Source organism: Ictalurus punctatus, chromosome 6, assembly GCF_001660625.3.
Source record: "Ictalurus punctatus breed USDA103 chromosome 6, Coco_2.0, whole genome shotgun sequence".
Lineage (NCBI taxonomy): Eukaryota > Metazoa > Chordata > Actinopteri > Siluriformes > Ictaluridae > Ictalurus > Ictalurus punctatus.
In genome coordinates this window covers 9538701-9557800 of record NC_030421.2, presented here as the reverse complement: position 1 = coordinate 9557800, position 19100 = coordinate 9538701, and the positions used below count along the sequence as shown (strand labels likewise).

The following is a 19100-nucleotide window of genomic DNA, read 5'->3' as shown; positions in this document are numbered from 1 at the left end:
ACTTTGCAGTTCCTGCACTGACATTTACTTTTGAGCAGGAACTTGAATGGCTGCAGGCAGTGTATACAGAAAGAGTTGCTAAGGTTGGAATGGTAGGTCAGCAGATTTCTCTTTGTATCCTCTGACAATATGTTTGACTGAAGATCTCTGCAATGTACAGTTGAATTAAACAGAGACAACTGCATTTCAGTTTGTGAATGGTATTTCAATTTGTGCATTACTTCCTCTGCTCAAATGCATTTATCAAATGAATCTTGTGTAAAAAATAAATAAATAAATAAATTATATAAAGCCCAACATTGTACAGTGACCTGGGACCTATAACGTTTTGTACAGATTTCAGAATGAAAGTAAGCACGGGCACACAATCTAGGAAATGGCACAGTCATGCACACATGCACTATGATGGAAACACAAGTGAAAGTATTTTTTCAACATTTGAATAAGCTAATATACCACTATAAGTTAGAATGCATAAGCAACTTTTAGGACCATGACCCCCTGACTTTGCTCACAGAACAGCTTCAATTATTCATAGCATGAATTCCACATGGTGTTGGAAACATTACTTAGCAATTTGGTCCTGCAGATTTGTCAACTGCTCAGAAGGGCTGGGACATTGGTATTAAAGTGAATACCGTTATTATGCAGTGCCACAATATGGATTTTACCATACCATGTATATTGCATGGATAGCCCAAAACACAGTGAATCAGAAACAGCCCTGACATGAGATAAATTACCTTGTTCGATATATTTACTCATGGTTTTTGATCTTGTTTCTGGTTACTCCTCTTTGATTTTTGCCTCGCCTCGTTTATGGCTGTATGTTGAACGCCTGACCCCTGCCTGTTATTTCGACCATGCCTCTGTCTTTGGATTTATCTGCACATCTCTCTTCAATAAAGTTCTTAACTGTGATTGCATCTGTCCTAAACCTCATTTCGTGACATAATGAATATGGGCTAAAGCGAATACATGCAATTTGAGTAATATGCAAAAAATTAATATGTATTTATGGAAAGCTTCTGTGGGCATTTACCCCCATCAAATGTCAGGGTTCATCACTTCAGAATGGGCTGCACTAAAAGACTTGTACACCCAAAGTGACAGCATTCTTACCTGAGTCTGTCCTCTTCTGTCTTCCGTAGGGTAAAATCCCTCTGAATCACCTGGTAGATGTGTCTTGCCTCTTCATCGGTGAGACTCGAGAGATCCAGCTTTGTCTGCTTGGTAATATTCAACATCATAATTTTCAAGCTCTGGTCAGAGGAATAAAGGCTGTTTAAATAAGATACTGCACATGTAAAATATGGTAATTTATACACATACACACAGAGTTGCAATCAAAATTGTTTAACCCCCATTGCAAATCAGGTTTATTGTCAAAATTTACAGACTTTCCGCTGTTTGCAATTAACAAATCAAACATGAGCAATTCAAATAAATAAATGCTTCGCGTGGTTTCCCCAAATTAGACTGAAAATTTTTTCAACCACTTCATTGCACTTCATTAGTACTTAGTAGAGCACCCATTTTCTGTTATGATCTGCTGCAAACGAGATGCATAGCTTCTGGCAGCGTTCCTGAGGAATCTTAGCCTATTCCTCATGAGCAATGGCCTCCAGTACAGTAATATTCTTGGGTTTGCGTGCTGCAACCGCCTTCTTCAAATCCCACCAGAGACTATGGGTTTTGAGTCAGGTAACTGTGATAGCCCTGTAGAATCTTCTAGGACTTCTGTAACTAGGCCTTGGCGGAATTTGAGGTATTCTTGGGATCATTGTCTTGTTGGAAGGTCCAATGATGCCCAAGCTTCAAGTTCCTCACAGACGGCATGACATTTCCTCCCAGGATTTCCTGATACTTCAATGAATCCATCCATCTGAAACTGTTGCAATCAGAATTATTCAACCCCCATTGCAGCATAAAATTTATATATATATATATATATATATATATATATATATATATATATATATATATATATATATATATATATATATATATATATATATATATATATATATATATATATATATATATATATATATATATATATATATATATGTATGTGTGTGTGTGTGTGTGTGTGTGTGTGTGTATGTAAAAGGGCAACAAGGCACTTGGATTTTAATTTGTTTTGGCAACTCCAGCATTTAATTATCTGTTATGAGGGGGTGAATTTTGTTTTGAGAAATTTTAACTCTTTCATGTTTAAGAGTTAATCTAATAAGACTAGTGTGAGAGCTACCACATCCTCCACCAGACCATGTCCATTTTCAGCCAGGCCGGCTAAATCTTCCATTTACTAATGCTGCATTTGTGGTGCCTTGCAAGTAGTAATTTGTGTGTTGCAATGATATGATTTCCCACCTTGGTTGGCATGTTTGTGCAATGTGCAAAGGGGAAAAAATACATGGATGCCTCCATGAAAGGGTCTCTTTTTTGTTTGCTCTGTCAAAGCAAAGCTTTAATCACACTTTTTTACAGTTACAGGCCTAAAAGCAAACAACAGTCAGTAGCGTTAGCCACAAGGTTAGTGTTACAGATTTAACAAAGTAGTACAGCGATAAACTAATTTAAAGCAGAATAGCACTTTACAATGTTAACAATGTGTGCAGCCATTCTGGTTTGACATCACTTCATAAATGGGAAAGGAACTTGTTGTTGAGAAGAACCCCAGGTTGAGATGCTGAGAAGTTGCAGGGATAATTTCTGTAGCTTGTACTGGTTAGAGGTGGGAAATTACAAGTTGCAAACTTGCCTCGAAGGCAGCATAATTATCAAAATATTTTGCCAAACTGTTCAGAAGATGGCACGAACACAGCAGGCTGGATGTAAAATGGCCAACAAAAGAAGGAAAAAACTTTCACTTTACTCTTATTTGTTCTCAGGGTCTCTCCATTACTGTTCCTATTTGGTCCATAGCAATCTGTCAGCTGTAATTACAAAACTGTTCACCTAAAAAACGGCTGTCTTGTTATGTTGGCTCATCATTTGATATTCACTCAATGTTCAGCATTAAAAATTGGCTTGTATAAAAATTTACACCAAGAATGTATACTTTGGAAAATAAATCACTTCTACACTTGTAAAGTAATTCCCAGACAGTTACATTGGAAGATGTGTAAAGACAAAATATCTGCTTTATCAGTAGATAGCATCCACAAGCGGTTCTGCGCTGTGAAAACATGCACAAATTAATAAACCTATTTCAGTCCTTTGCTGTTTAATAGATTCCTCTCTTCTGGGAAGTCTTTCCACTATATTTTGAAATGTGGCTGTGGAGATTTCTTGGCACATAGTTGGTGTTCCAGTTGATCCCAAAGGTTCACTTGGAGTGGGGTTGAGGTTAGGGCTCTGTACAGGACACTAAACTTCTTTGACATCAGTACTGGCAAACTGTGACTTTCTGGTGCTTTGTGCACAGAGGCATCGTCATGCTGGAACAGGTTTGGGCCTCTTAGTTCCAGTGAAGGGGAAATCTTAATGCTAGGGAATTCGGAATTAGATGGAGTAAGACGCGAAGTTGGAGGCTCCTGCTGATTTCGATTAAAATTGTAATTAATTTGCTCTTTTCGGTCATACAATATATGTTGACTTATTCTACTCTGTTTCCTTGTTTGCAATTTAAAATTTTTGGCATGTTATAATGTGTGGAAAGAACACGAAAACCCGTGGTAGCATTCAGACACGACGGAGGCCAAGTGTACGCGCCGCGAGCGAGCCTCCTCCCCCTGTATCCACATCGCCGAGCAGTGACCCTGCTTTCACCGCACTCAGGCTTGAGTTGCTGGCTTTACTGAGGAAGGACATCGCCGATAGTTTTAAAAAGGAGCTCCAGAAGCTCCAGGAGACTCTCGGGGGTGCGCTGTCTACTATCCAGCTTGACCTGCAGGCCGTGAAAACACAGCAGGCTAGTGATAAAGTCGTTACCGAGGCTAACATATCAATACTGAAAGGTACTGTTGGGGAAATGCAGCACGCGCTCTCCGGTTGCACCGATGACATAGTTCATATGAAGACTACTATTGAGTCTCTCACTGCGACCGTGACTCAATTAGAGAATAAATGTGAGGATTTGGAGTCGAGGTCACGGCGCAATAATGTTAGGATAGTTGGAGTTCCAGAGGGCGCTGATACCTGTACAACTGCTGCTGTAGCGGCCTTGTTAAAAGAGGTGTTTGGTCTGGAGAAGGAGCCGGTTTTGGACCGGTCCCACCGGACCCTTCAGCCGAACCCCAAGCCTGGTGAACGACCACGAGCTATTGTGTGCAGATTCCACCATCACAGTGACTGTGCTGATATTTTACGCCGTGCGAGAGAGATCGGGGTGAACTGCATCACCTACACAGCGGAGTCTTTTTTGCTCTTCTTTTATTTGTATTTTTTGCACTCGGCCTTCCAGCTCTACAGAATTCGGATTTTTATTGAAGATATTGTCGTTGCATTACTCCACCTAGATTTTGTGGACTTAGTCCTCTTAAAATTTACTTCTGTATTAATGTGCCTCTTTTGATGCTCTGACCGGGTGAGAGTTTCTGTTTATTTAATTTTATTAGTGTTATCTCCTCAGCTTTACGTGCTACACTGTTATATTATTTGTTACAAGTCTTTAAAAGGTAAAGACATTATATTTATTATTGTGTGCAGACTGTTTATCAGTCTCGGTAATTTTGTTGGTTAGTTCAGCTTACTCTCCGAGTTGTTTTCACATTGTGGACAACGTCCGGTTTCTGTAGGATGCACTGCTGTCTCATTTGTTTATGGAGACTTTGGGTGTGGGAGTTTGGAGGATTGTGAGAGTAAGCAGAACATGCTAATGCTTTGAAGGATGTAATGTTATGCTAGTGTTATGTAATGTTATGCCCCGTGTATGCCTGTTTGCCAATCGCCTGACCTCTTGCATGTTTGTGGATCACGTTTTGGATTTGTCTGCCTATCTCTCTTTCTAATAAACAACTGTTCATCCTGCACTTGCATCCGTCCTATCTCTGCTCCGTCACGATTCGTGACAGATGTCCTATATTATGTCTACATGGTCTTAACCCCTCTACTACCTCCTTTAATTTGGAAAACTGGGATGAAGAATTGTAAAGCAAATTCTAATTTCAGAGCAAACAACAACCAGTAATTGTATAAATCTTTTGCTTTTAATAAAACACAGGATAAAAAAGTGAATGTATTTGAGCTGAAGTGTAATACAAAATTCTAAAAACTGTCACATATTCCATGTAATGAAGGTTAGGACGGATGCAAGTACAGAAAAGAGCTTTTAATATAGAGAGGCAGGCAGACAAATCCAAATCATGAGACAATAGCGTGGTCAAAAAAACAGGCAATGGGTCAGCAGACCTACAAACAGGCATAAACTAGGCAAGGCAAGAGACGAGAACGAGTAACAAGAGCTTAATCAATGAACATGAATCAAAACGTGGAACAAGGTACAAACGCTTGGTATGGTGATGGTAACACTACGCGAAGTGCAAAGAGACACGAGCGGTTGATGACACACCTATGGGAAACAACCAATGACAAGACAGGGGTGGAGACAGGACAAAAACCATAAAAAAGCATGTGTAGAAAGTAAACAAAGTCAATGCCACTGAAGACCCAAAAGCGTGCGTTCGCTTTGGCTCGCGCTTCGGGTCTCCGAGCACGCTGTATGCTACAGCGCTAGCTCAAGGGGAAATCACGACAAAAACTAACAAGCAAAACACGAGTCAGTAGATCATCAACTGAGTTTTGTTGAACCTTTGTTTTACATATTCTCATACACACTCATACATGTGAAACAGCAAAAAAAAAAAAGTAGAATAAAAATTGTAGTTATACACTCTGATTGAAATTCTGATTTAAATTAAAAAGCCATTACTTTGTCTACTACAATCAGCTAAGAGCTAATTTAATACTACATTGTCTATAAAAACAGATGACCTTTCCTACATTTGATACAATGACATATTTTGCGATACATGACCTGTTATATATTTGAACATATTTGTATATTTAAAACAATTTTCATCTCCCAAGAAAAACAACAACAACAACAACAACAAAAATATGACTCGTATACCTTACATTTTGAATTACAGCCTGTGAGGTAATCCCTTAGGGGCTCAACTGGACAGCTGCAGGCAGATAGTCATACAGCACTGCTTATCACATGTCTTATTAACAGTGAGGGAGGAGAATGATGGATTTAATTTCAAGCAGCACAGACAGCCTAGCAGTAAGACACACCTCAAATATATTTACAGCTTACTTAAAACTTCACTGTAAATTTATTCAATCAGTCTCAGTAGTCTCAGTTTCAGTCTCATAGTATATCCCTTTTTTAAAATTTACAATTTTAATTAGAAATTAAAATGACCAAAATTTAAATAGGACAAAACCTCAATTATATTTGAAAGGCTGGTGAAGTCACGGGGTGACATATAGCCATCTTATGTACATCCAGTTACTTTAAAGTACTTTAATAAAAGTGCACTCCCTATCTGTGGATGCACGGTACCTGCATTGCTTTTTAAGCTAGGATGTTCTGTCAGTGTGATTTCAGCCTCTCCAGTTCAGCCCCTTGTTTAAAATCAGTGTAGATTTTGAGTAGTATTCAGAGACTAAAGCCTGCATATACTGAAGAAGAAGAAGAAGAAACTTTATTTTATAGAGCACCTTTAAAAGCAGTATTTTAAAGTGCTGTACACAATATATACGGTATAGAGAAATGTTTTTTATGATAATTGATGATAATAATAATAATAATAATAATAACAATAATAATAATAATAATAATAAAAGTAGACATCAGCAAGCAAATGCTGGTTTAATAAAGAATGTCTTGAGTTGAGCTTTTAATATGTCAAAGGTCTGAGCTTCCCTAAGTTCGAGAGGAAGAGAGTTCCAAAGGGTAGGAGCATAGACAAAAAAAGCCCCGTCACCCATAGATCTTAAGCAGGTTTGTGAAACAGTTAAGAAATTAGACTGTGCTGGTGCAGTCTGCGATTTGGGGTGTAATGGATTAACAAAGCAGATAAGTACTGAGCCATATAATGCTTTGTATGTCAACATCATATTTTTAAAATCGACACGGAATCTGACCGGGAGCCAGTGCAAGGACTCCAAAACAGGAGTAATATGATTGCATGTCCCAGTCAGGATCCTGGTGGCAGAGTTTTGTACATATTGGAGCTTATTGAGTGTGGGTTTAGAAACTCCGGCTAAAATGGTATTACAGTAATCTATTTGAGTGACAATGAATTTATCAGCTTTTCAGCTACAGAGAAATTTAGCACAGGGTGCAGTCTTGCTATATTTCTGAGGTGAAAAAAAGGATGCTTTAACAGTGCTCTGTACAAAAGAATCAAATGTAAGACTGATATCAAAAATTACTCCAAGGTTCCTCATTTTACTTTGAGTCTCTAGAACAGAGCCATCAACCAACAAAGACAGTGGACCAGTTTTGAGAATTTGATGACAGAAACCTATAAGAATAACTTCAGTTTTACCGCTATACAGGCACATAAAATTATTATTCATACATGTTTTTATCTCAGAAATACAGTCAGAAAGAAAACAAACATCAAGGTTTTCACCAGATTTTGAGTGAATAGATTTGGGTATCGTCAGAATAAAAGCGATAATGAAGGCAGAGCGATCGCAGCAGATCCCAAGTGGAGATAAATAAATATTGAAAAGTAAAGCACCTAAAACTGAGCCCTGAGGAACACTAGTGAGCACAGAGCTAGTGTCAGACCTGTACCCACCCAAGGAAATAAACTGGGAACAGTCAGAAAATAGGATTTAAACCAATTTAAAACTGTCCCCGACACAGCAAAAACACTTTCAAGACAGGTAAGTAAAAGACCATGATCAACAGTATCGAAGGCGGCTCTAAGATCAAGAAGGATGAATCAGAAACCATCAACAAGTCATTGGTAACTTTGACCAAAGCCGTTTTAGTACTGTGAAATTTACGCAAAACCTCTAACAAAAATTGTTAAAATCATCCAGGGTAGCATTTTCTTTTAAAGGGGAGGGAAATCCCAGAATATTTACTTTCATATGAGTCATTAATCACTACTGTGGAGTGTGACAAATAAATTCAATACCGAACACAGGTACCTCCAAACCAGGCCTCTGGTAAAAAGAGTTAGTCTCGCATCATAAAAGCATATACACTTAGCCACTCCGTAATTACCAACTTTTGGTCCATAAGTTACAATTTTCCTCTTTTAGTTACATGTGCATAATGCTGAGTCGCTAATGTGGAGGAGCAGTTTTCTTCTCATAATGCCACACTCATATCTCCAAAGTTGCCAAGTGATGACTACTTGCACTATACATGCTGGAGTGGGTACCTCTGTTAACCCAGTAGCTATGCTAAAGGTATGTCTCAGCAACCCTTTGTACACAATAACAAGTAACAAGTCATTCATGTCGCTTGTAGTTTGGCTATAGTGAGCATGTAGTGAGCACAACTGTTACTATCCTAGGTAGTAACCAACCACAGCACACAATTTAGTGAAGTATACAATTTTCTTTGCCTGGCTTTATGTTAGCTATTAGCAGATTAGCAGTGCAAACTAACTACTAGCTTGCTGTCATGATTTTTAATTTGCTACTGCAAACTGCTAAATGGTGCTATAATCATAGAATTTCTATAGGCGTGAGCTGAACACATCTGTAATGGTGGGCTTGCAGCCCACGTGCACCAGGACCAACATGCTCCTCACACAACTGCTGCCTGTTTGTTGTGGACAGCATGAGAGCACATGGCTGCAGGGCGAGGCGATAGAAGAACACACGGCTGGCAGCCAATGAGTGGAGCTGCTGCTCTTCACCCTCCTGCAGGAGCCAGGAGAGTATAAAAGGGCACAACCAACCCAGATAGGTGAGCAACTTCTCCTGCCTAGGTCCCTGGGTCCCACATTGATGCTGCTCCAACCCAACAAAATGGACCTCCACAGGGAGAGGAGACGTCACGACAGCCGCCCCGCCTATGGAAGTCCCCGGGACGAGCCCATGCCTATTGAGCTGGACCCGTCAACCCCACAGTGAGCCGACACCCTGGTTGGAAGGTCGTGCCCTCCATGTCTCGAGTCCTCCCAATGCCCCCACCATCTCCATCAAAGTGAACGGCAAGCTGGTCTCTGCCCTCCTGGACTCCGGGAGCAACGTGACCCTAAAGGTATGCCCTTTATGTCTAAGGTAATGGTTGATCTGTGTCGGCTGTTGCAAGTAAAACATCTTAGCACATCCGTCTACCACCCCTAGACAGACAGCCTCGTGGAGAGCTTCAAACAGACGCTCAAGCAAATGCTGCAAAGGGCAGTTGACGAAGAGGGTAAGAATTGGGACCGTCTCCTTCTCTAAGTGCTCTTTACTGCCCGAGAGGCACCGGAAGCATCCACAGGATTAACTCCCTTTGAGCTCCTCTTCCGACGGCGACTTCAAAGACTTCTGGACGTGGCCTGGGAAACCTGGGAAGAACAGCCCTCACTGTTCCACTCCCTAGTGGAGTACAGGACATGCAGGAATGGATTGACCATGTAACACCGCTCATCCAGGAGCACATGGAGGCGGCACAATGAGACCAACAAAAGGCCTACAACCGCCCAGCCCAATCCAGGGAAGTCCAGCCAGGCAACCAGGTGCTCCTCTTACTCCCGAACACCTCCTGCCAATTCCTGGCTTGCTGGCAGGGCCCGTACAAAGTCCTTGAGAGGGTGGGCTCAGTAAACTACCACCTGCAACATCCCGGTAAGTGTGCAGACACCCAGCTGTACCACATAAATCTGTTGGTGTCTGCCTGTGCCACTGTCCTCTTTTTAGAAGGGTGTGGTGGAGAGCATCCTCCCCTCTATAGTATGGTATGGGGACTGCTCTGTTGCAGATAGGAACCCCCTGCAGTGTGTGGTTAAGTCAGCAGAGAAGATTATTGGATGCACTCTCCCAGTAATCAGTGACACATACATCAGCAGATGCAGGAGTAGGGCCTCCAGAATTATGAAGGACTCCTCCCACCCTGCCAGCAGACTATTTGTCCTTCTCCCCTCAGGCAGGAGGCTGCGCAGCAGGTTAGTTGGCAAGGTTAAAAAGCAGCTTCTTTCCAGAAGCTGTTAGACTATTAAACTTTGCCACATGCCAGCACTGTTAAACTGAAAGTGTTTTTTTCGTGTCTTTTGCTATGCTACTAATTTATCAGGTTTTAGTGCATATATACGTGTGTATAATAGGATATTCGTGTTTATTTATCTATGAGTGAGTTATTTACTTGTTACTGTTATTTGCTTGTGAGTGACATGTGGCCCTGGATCCGGATGCAAACCTCAAGACAGCCTTCAGTACCGGCAAACTGTGCTCCTAACTTTTCGTAATTAATTTTTGTCTTTCTGTGTGCGTGTGTATGTTAAAAATTCAATTGTTTTATGGACCGTTTCCATGACAACACATTTACACAACCCTGTCACGTGAATTTTTTTTAGGGAAACCTTAAAGTATAGTTTAAATAAATATTGCCAATTGCCCTTTCACGTATTATTTCACACTGCACACTTTTCACACTTTTGACCCCAGTGTGAGATTGGCAGTTTTTAAGTTCGTGACCTAAGGCTTTTTGAAAAATAATTTCTTCAGTTTAAGTATGTTTAAAAGCACTGAAATATAAATTTCTTGTTTTAGGAATTCATTCTTTTTTGCCATAGAAGCAGAGTGTGAAGCAAGCATTTTGCTAATTATTAACAGTTATTGAGCAATATTGTAATAAATTTGCAATCATTTTGCAATGCAGTGAATTTAAATTAATAGATAGAAAATTGGGAAAAATATTTTATATAAAAGTTTTATGTAAGTACAATAATAAATAAAGTGAACCTGTAGCTGGCGCTCAGACTCTGCAGATGAATAAATATAAGCCTTATTCTGTCATGTATTGTGATGGAGAGGATTCTGCCAAAGGAAATGTTCAACCTGTAGAGGGAGCACAAACCATGATTTGACTGTTAAAATATGTTCAATATCATAATCCATTTTTGCTAAAATAATTCATTAGATTAACAGAATATAGCAATAATTAGTATATATGTGTTTTCAGTTTTTGAGTTGCCATACCCTTTAAATTACAATGACACTTCTATGTAGTGGTCATGATGGCTTTTTTGCTGTGTAATTTTGTTTTACTCCTGCATTCTTTCCATGTAATTTGGCATTTTTTATTCTGGGAGGTCTTGCACTATATTATTTACCAACTGTACATAACCTAGGCAATGAAACACATTTTCAGTGTTTGGATGTTGGTGGATTGATGATGTTAATTATTTGACCCAGTTATCTTCATTGCCTAAACATCTTTCAGCACACTGATTTTTGTTAACACAGAATTTTTTCCAATAATAAAATAATAATACTAAAACTCAGTTTCAGTGTCAAGAAAAAATTAGTTCCAAAAGCAGATATCTTTTAATTGTCCAACTTTGATTTCATATCGGTGGTTATAGTAAGGTGTCCACATACTTTTGGCCATATAGTTTGCCATAGATAGTTTATAGTTTCTGTCTTGTTGGAATTAAGTAGGATGAGGAAGTACAACTTGATGTGACTTAAAAATGCACTTGCATTGCATCTGAAATTGTTATGTATAATTGTGTAAACTAACCAAAAACCATCAAAGCTTGGGACCAAAGAAGAAACAAAGTAACAAAGATAATGAGTTAATTAAAGAGTTATTATGAAATAGAGAACCTCATGTCATAACAAGAGTGAGGCAGGTAGACTATACTGCAAAACATCAATGGCAGTAAACATGTACTGTATAGTTAAAGAGACATTGGGCACGGGATTGTATAAATATAGTGCAATTATAGACCTTATGTGCAAAGGTCACAAAAGGCAGTTGTCAAACAGTGCATTGTGTATAAAAGACAAAAACAAAAAAGTTCAAATGTGTATCTTGGTTACAAAGTGGTAGAAGCAGTGTGGGTTTTTTTTTTTTTTTTTTTGTGTGTGTGTGTGTGTGTGTGTGTGTGTGTGTGTGTGTGTGTGTGTGTGTGTGTGTGTGTGTACACGTGTGCGGGTGTGTTCTCAATGGTACCCCTATAGACATTGCTAAGAATTTTGGCTTTATTCTTTAGTCTTCCTCATTAATGTCTGTTGTTGTGAGACCAGGTGAGATCTTCACTGATGTGAGCACCGAGGAAATTGTAGATGTCACCCAAATCTCTCACTTAGTCCCCTCAAAATTATTGGAATGGCAAGGCCAATTCTTTTTTTTTTAATTTCTTTTTTTTTTTGCCTATATCCTGAAGACATTTGGGTTTTAGATTAAAAGATGAATGTAAAACAATAGATAAGAATTTAATTTCCTGTTACATGTACAACCCCTGTTCCGAAAAAGTTGTGATAGTATGGAAAATGCAAAAAAACTAACAAAAAGAGTCATTTGAAAATTTTATTCACCCTGTATTATATTGAAAACACACTATTAACACATTATTTGATGTTGTGTGCTGGGTAACATCACCTTTTAATAACACTTATGAAGTGTTTGGGCATTGAAGACACCAGTTGGTTAAGTTTAGTAAGCGGAATTTTCCCCCATTCATCCATTATGCATTTCTTCAGCTGTACAACTGTACAGGGCCTTCGTTGCCTTATTTTGACTCTAGGACTGCAGGCATGCCCTGCTAGCACCCACACTCTCTGCTTACGCAACCATGCGCTTGTAATCCGGGCAGAATGTGGTTTGGCATTGTCCTGCTCTGGATGTCAGCATATGTTGTTACAAAATGTGTACATATCTTTCTGCATTAATGGTACCCTCACAGATGTGCAAATTACCCATGCCATGGGCACTGACACACCCCCATACCATGACAGACAGCTTTTGGACCGGACAGTGATAACAGCTTGGATGGTCCTTTTCCTCTCTGGCCCGGAGAACACGATGGCTGTTTTGTACAAAAACAATTTGAAATGTTGACTCGTCAGACAACAAAAAACGGATCCACTGTGCTGCTGTCCATCTCAGATGAGACTTAGCCCAAATAAGTCAGCAGAAGAATTATACTGTGCACTGTAGAAGGTGAAATTCTAAATCCTACCGATTTGTCTTTGTGGAATGTTGTTCTCAAAGTGTTGGATTAATCGCCGACAAATCTGTTGGCAGATTGGCGAGCTTCGACCCATCCTTGCTCTTGAAGGACTAGGCCTTTTTTGGAGGCTCCTTATATACATTATGATTAGATGATTGCCTCCCCTATTTCACATCAACTTCTTATTTCAACTTGTCACATCGCTTTTAGTCCTAAACTGACCGTATCCCAACTTTTTTGGAAAATGCATCAATTTCAAAATAAACGTTTACTTTCAGAAAACTATGCAGTTGATTAAATAAAACATTGAATACCTTTCTACGTATTTTGTTTAAATACAAGTCAAAGTACATTTACAAATCACTCCTCTTTGTTTTTGTTAGCATTTTCCATACTTTTTCGGAATTGGGGTTGTAGAACATGGCACTTTGGTGGCAGACCCCAAAATGTTTTGGTGAGCAAATGTATAGGAACAGATAGTCTTAAAGTATGTAACTCTTATATGGTTCTGTGTGCCTTGCTTGCAAAAACTGCATCAAACTGCTGACCCATTCATATCACAAAACTGTTGCGTTCTTCTTTTGTGTTGCCTTGCCAGGCTTGTACTGCAGCTTGTATTGTTTGTTCTTTGTTTTAAGTGGTTTCTCCCTTCAGTCTCCTCTTCAGGAGGTGAATTGAATGTTCAGTTGAGTTAAGGGCTGGTGATTGACTTGTCCAGTTTAAAACCTTCCACTTTTTCCATGCAGATGAAGTCCTTTGTTGTGTTGGCAGTGCATTTTGAGTCATTGTCTGGCTGCATGATGAAGTTCCTCCCAATTATATTGGATGAATTTATCTGTAAATTGGCAGACATATTTTTTCTGTCTTCTGAATTCTGTTCAGACTTCTGAATTGATTATGCTGCTACCATCATGAGTTACATCATTAAAAAAGATTAGTGAGTCCATTTCAGAAGCACCCATGCAAGCCATGACACTACCTCCACTGTTCATAACCAATGAGCTCATATAATTTGGATCATGAGCAGATTCTTTTTCGCCACACTTTGTCCTTTCCATCACTTTGGACAACCTTTTCCATGTCTGGTTGTTAGTATGCCTATGGTTTCTTTCTTTTTCAGAACACTTCAAACTGTTGTAATGGCCATGCCCAGTGCTTGTCCAAATGCTCTGACTGATTTCCCTCTTTTTCCAAGCTTCAAAATGGTTTGTTTTTCTCCCATAGACAGCTCTCTGGTCTTTATGTTGGTTGATCCTTTTTAACAACAAATGCAATCTTCACAGGTGAAACCCAGAACTCAAAACAAGATATGTATGTTCTCACTGACATCTTCAACATCTCTTACTGAGCAGCAGCGTCATTCCAGTGTGCTTCAAGGTCACCACCATTGTCCCCTTGACAAAAAAAAAGCCTTCAGTGTCCTGCCTAAACTTCTACAGTCCTGTCACACTCAAACCCAACATCATGAAGTGCTTCAAAAGGCTTATCACATCAAGACCCTGCTGCTCCCCCTCACTGGACCCCTGCAATTAGTGTATCATCCCAACCGCTTAGCCCCATGAAGTTTCAGTAAAATTAGCTAAAACGCCTATCCAAGCCATACCCAAATTAAAATTATAGCTGTTCTTGAATCATTTGGAGCACATGCATGGTTTTGGTCACTTTTGAAAGGGGATAGAATCACTGTAAGTGCTTTGAACACACTGAAACAGAAGTTTCTTTTCTGCCTTATTATTTTTTTTTGCTATACAGGGGCCTACAGATGCCCACAGCTGCGAGCCATTGGCTAGAAAACACAATTGGACCACAACATGATGCTGTCCAAGTTCAAATTTGATGACAATGCCAAATAAAAATAAATGTAACATGTTTTTCTATGGGCATGTCCATGTGTTTTTCTACCAAACCTTTTGGAGACTCCAAAGGGCCCTTGATAACCATGTACACATAACTAGGATAAAAAGGCTGTTACTCTTGATTTTTCTTATAATTATCATATCACATATTCAGCAATCTACAAAATGTATATTTATATATAATTTCATATGTATATTCATACTTGAAACCTTTGTGCACTTTTACATGCTCCTGTGCCTTTGGTTACAGAGCGTTATGCAGGGACTTTTGAGTTGAAGTGTTGAAACACACCCGTGAAGCAAGGTATAATTTTTTCAGCAGTTCATTGGCTATCTATGATCTACAAGTCCTCTGCACAGATGCCATTACACAGCTTGCGGTTTTTACCTAGGAAAGGGGGAAGGAGCTTGCTGCAGCACAGTCTTTCATTGGCTTTTGAAGCCTAGAGACAGGACATGGAAGCTCCTATTGGTTCATATGAGGTGTCATTCGATAGATCTTAGCCCGGGGGCCATTGTGAGCTCTAGCATTTAGGTGTGTTCACTCGTGCACTGCGTAGATAAGGAGAACAATGAAGTCTTCTGAGATGATTTGGAACGACGTGGCTGCAGTTCTTGTGGATTTATTGATGCAAAACGTGTTTTGGACTAAATATTTTTACATAATTGGATTGTTTCGACGTTTGGTAGTTTATTGGGATGTTATTCTTCATTGAACTGCTATGAGGCTTTAAAGGAGAGTTGGCTCCATGTGGTGTTCCTTTGTTGTTATGTTGGTAGTCTGACATAGATGCTGATTGTAGCTGCTGTTGTGATTGTATCTTTAAACAGTTTATATCAGTTGAATCACAAGATTCTTAGCTTTCCAACAGCATATTGCATGAGTATATACATACCACATACAGTTGTGTAAATGGCAAAGTTCTCCTAATTACACTGATAAAAAAAAAAACATTAAAGTTCCTATGTTAAAGGGCCACTGGAATGCCAAGAGGCAAACGATGCCATCGCCACCACCCTATATCTGTCCCCCACCTACCTGGACAAAAAGGACACCTATGAATGAATGCTGTTCATAGACTTCAGTTCAGCATTCAACACAGTCATTCCTCAGCACCTGAATAGAAATCTGAACCTGCTGGGCTTGAACTCTTCCCTCTCCAACTGGATCCTGGACTTCCTGACTGGGAGACCACAGTCAGTTCAGCATGGGGGCCCCCAGGGCTGTGTGCTCAGTCCACTGCTGTTCACTCTGCTGACTCACGACTCTGTAGCACTGCACAGCTCCAATCACATCATCAAGTTTGCCGATGACACAACTGTGGTGGGTCTCATCAGCAAGAACGAGTCAGCATACAGAGATGGAGGTGCAGCAGCTAGGTGCAGCGGCTAATGGACTGGGGTGGAGCCAACAACCTGTCTCTGAATGTGGACAAAACAAAAGAGATGGTTGTTAACTGAACATTGACAGCTCCTCCGTGGAGATCAAATTCCTTGGTGGTCACCTGGCAGAGAACCTCACCTGGTCCCCCAACATCAGCTCCATAACTAAGAAATCCCAGCAGCATCTCCCATCCCTCATCCTCACAACATTCCATAGAGGAACTATTGAGAGCATCCTGAGAAGCTGCATCATTGCTTGGTTTGGAAATTGCACCGTATCGGATTGCAATACCCTGCAGAGGGTATTGAGGGCAGCTGAGAATATCATTGAGGTCTCTCCACCATCCATCATAGACATTTACACCACATGTTGCATCCACAAAGCCACCAGCATTGTGGATGACCCCACACACCCCTCACAATAACTCCTCACCCTCCTGCCGTATGGAACAAAGTACTGAATTTTTTGGGCCTTCACAGCCAGACTGTGTAACAGCTTCTTCCCCCCGAGTCATAAGACTCCTCAATACTCAAACACTCCACTGACACACACACACACACACACACACACACACACACACACACACACACACACACACACACACACACACACACCAGATTGCCAGATCTGTGTAACAAAAGAATCTCAACATGACATGCAGTATTAAAACGTGCAGTTTCTCCAAATAGACCTTTCACCAAATGGTCTCTAAAATGGTCTGATATATATATATATATATATATATATATATATATATATATATATATATATATATATTTATATATATTTATATATATATTTATATATATATATATATATATATTTATATATATATTTATATATATTTATATATATATATATATATATATATATATATATATATATATATATATATATATATATATATAATAATGCTTTTAACAATAGGCATTGTCACAAAGCAGCTTCACAGAAATGCTGGTGTAGATTTATATTCATATATATTCATATTTATCAACTATATTTCCTCCTCCAGAATCTAAACCCAAGCAGGGTTATGTTATTAGACCTCTGTGCTTGCTAAAGGTAGAAGGTACCACCTCATACACCTCCTCAACTTTCTCTAAGAAGGCTGAATATTCTGAAATGCAACAGCTTTTTGTCATGTTGGAAATTAAAGAAATACTTGGAGCATGATTAGGAGGAACAGCCTCCAGGATCTGAACCCAAGCAGTGAAATGTTATTAGACCTTTGCAAAGAAGACTCTGTGAAAAAAAATAAAAATATTTTATGGGAAACAAAATGAAAAATCTACAATAACTGGTTGCACAAGTGTGTACACCCCTAAACAAATACTTTATGGAAGCAACTTCTGATTTTATTACAGCACTTAGTCTTTTTGAGTAAAAGTCAACTTGGCACATCTTGACTTTGGAATATTTTCCCACTCCTCCTTGTAAAAATGTTCTAGATCTATCATATTGCATATGCATAGGGCATATTCTGTGCACAGCCCTATTTAGGTCACTCCACAGATTTTTTTTTTTTTTTTTGCACCAAACACTGTATGTTTTGAAATTATGGCCAAAGGTTCAACGGCCAAGTTATGGCCAAAAAGTTCAACCTTGGTCTCATCAGACCATAAAACATTTTGCCACAAGATTTAGTTGCAAAATAGAATTCAAAATATGTATGTCTTGGCTTCCATCTAGCCATCCTACTCTTATAGCCCAGATTTGTGAAGAACACAGGAAATTGTTGTCACATGTAGGGAGCACCCAGTACTTCTGAGAAATTTGTACATTTCAAAATTTTTTATAGTTTGTGATTTCACATGGTAGAAAAAGTTCTGACATTATTAATCTTGGATTCATTTTTTTAATCACAAAAACCTGCTATTTCTTCTCTTCTTAGGTGTGTGTAGACTTTTTATATCCACCATATGTTTGTGATACTTGGGTAAACAGAGGAGCACCTTGGGTAAAGAGTTAGAGTCACCACACAGGGTGCCTGCCACATTTACCTAATAAACTCAGGAGAGTTGCTTAGGATAAGATAAGCTGTACCTTTATTGATCCCCCATAGGGGACACAGCAGCACAAGCAGGAGGAGTAACATCAAAGCTGTCTCAGCTGGCTGGTTGTGATCGTGATGACAGTGGTGGTTGGGGATATGGTTGGGGTGTGGATATGGGGAGGTGGTGTTGGTGGTGATGCTGTTTTCCTGGATGTGGGAGGTGTTATGATGTCATTCTCTGTCATTGTGTTGTCTGCTGGTGAGAAGAGGTGGGCTATGACTCCCATGCCCCAATCTTTTCATGCCACAGGGAGGCCTGTGAAGGAAGGGGCCGTTGAGGTGTGAACGGGGACAGCCATCTTGGAGGTGTGAATGGGGACATTTGTGGAGGTGAACGGTGGTTTGGCCTGCGTTGGTGAGTCAAACCTGTTGAAAAACATTTGCTAGGTTACAGGGTGCAAAAAAAAATCTTAAATAAAGAATACACTAATCTAATAACAAAAAGAGATTAGATAATACAGTAGCTAAGATTATTTTATTATTATTATATTAAGATTGTTACTGAGATTATTTTAGTACGCCCATACATATGGAGGGAATAATCCTAGATATATTTGAGAAGCACACAATTTTTTTTTAAATATCTGAAAATAGCATTCAATGCAGTGTTTTTACCATATGACAGGCTTTTATCTTCTTGACCAGCCTGTGTACTTTCTTTGCCATTGCTGTTGCCTCTTCAGTACATAAATGTACTATTTCTAATTTATCTC

The 19100-nt window shown here is 39.4% G+C and overlaps 1 protein-coding gene across 1 annotated transcript in view; it reads right to left on the bottom strand.

The window, feature by feature from the left end:
* Nucleotides 1-243, bottom strand: part of mlphb (melanophilin b) — a 35915-nt gene extending 35672 nt beyond the window's left edge. Inside the window, exon 1 of the mRNA XM_053680876.1 lies at nt 1-243. This exon is cut by the window's left edge and continues 75 nt beyond it. Within this exon, the coding sequence (XP_053536851.1) occupies nt 1-218 (218 nt within the window). The 5' untranslated portion in view covers nt 219-243.
* Nucleotides 244-19100: the final 18857 nt, after the last annotated feature.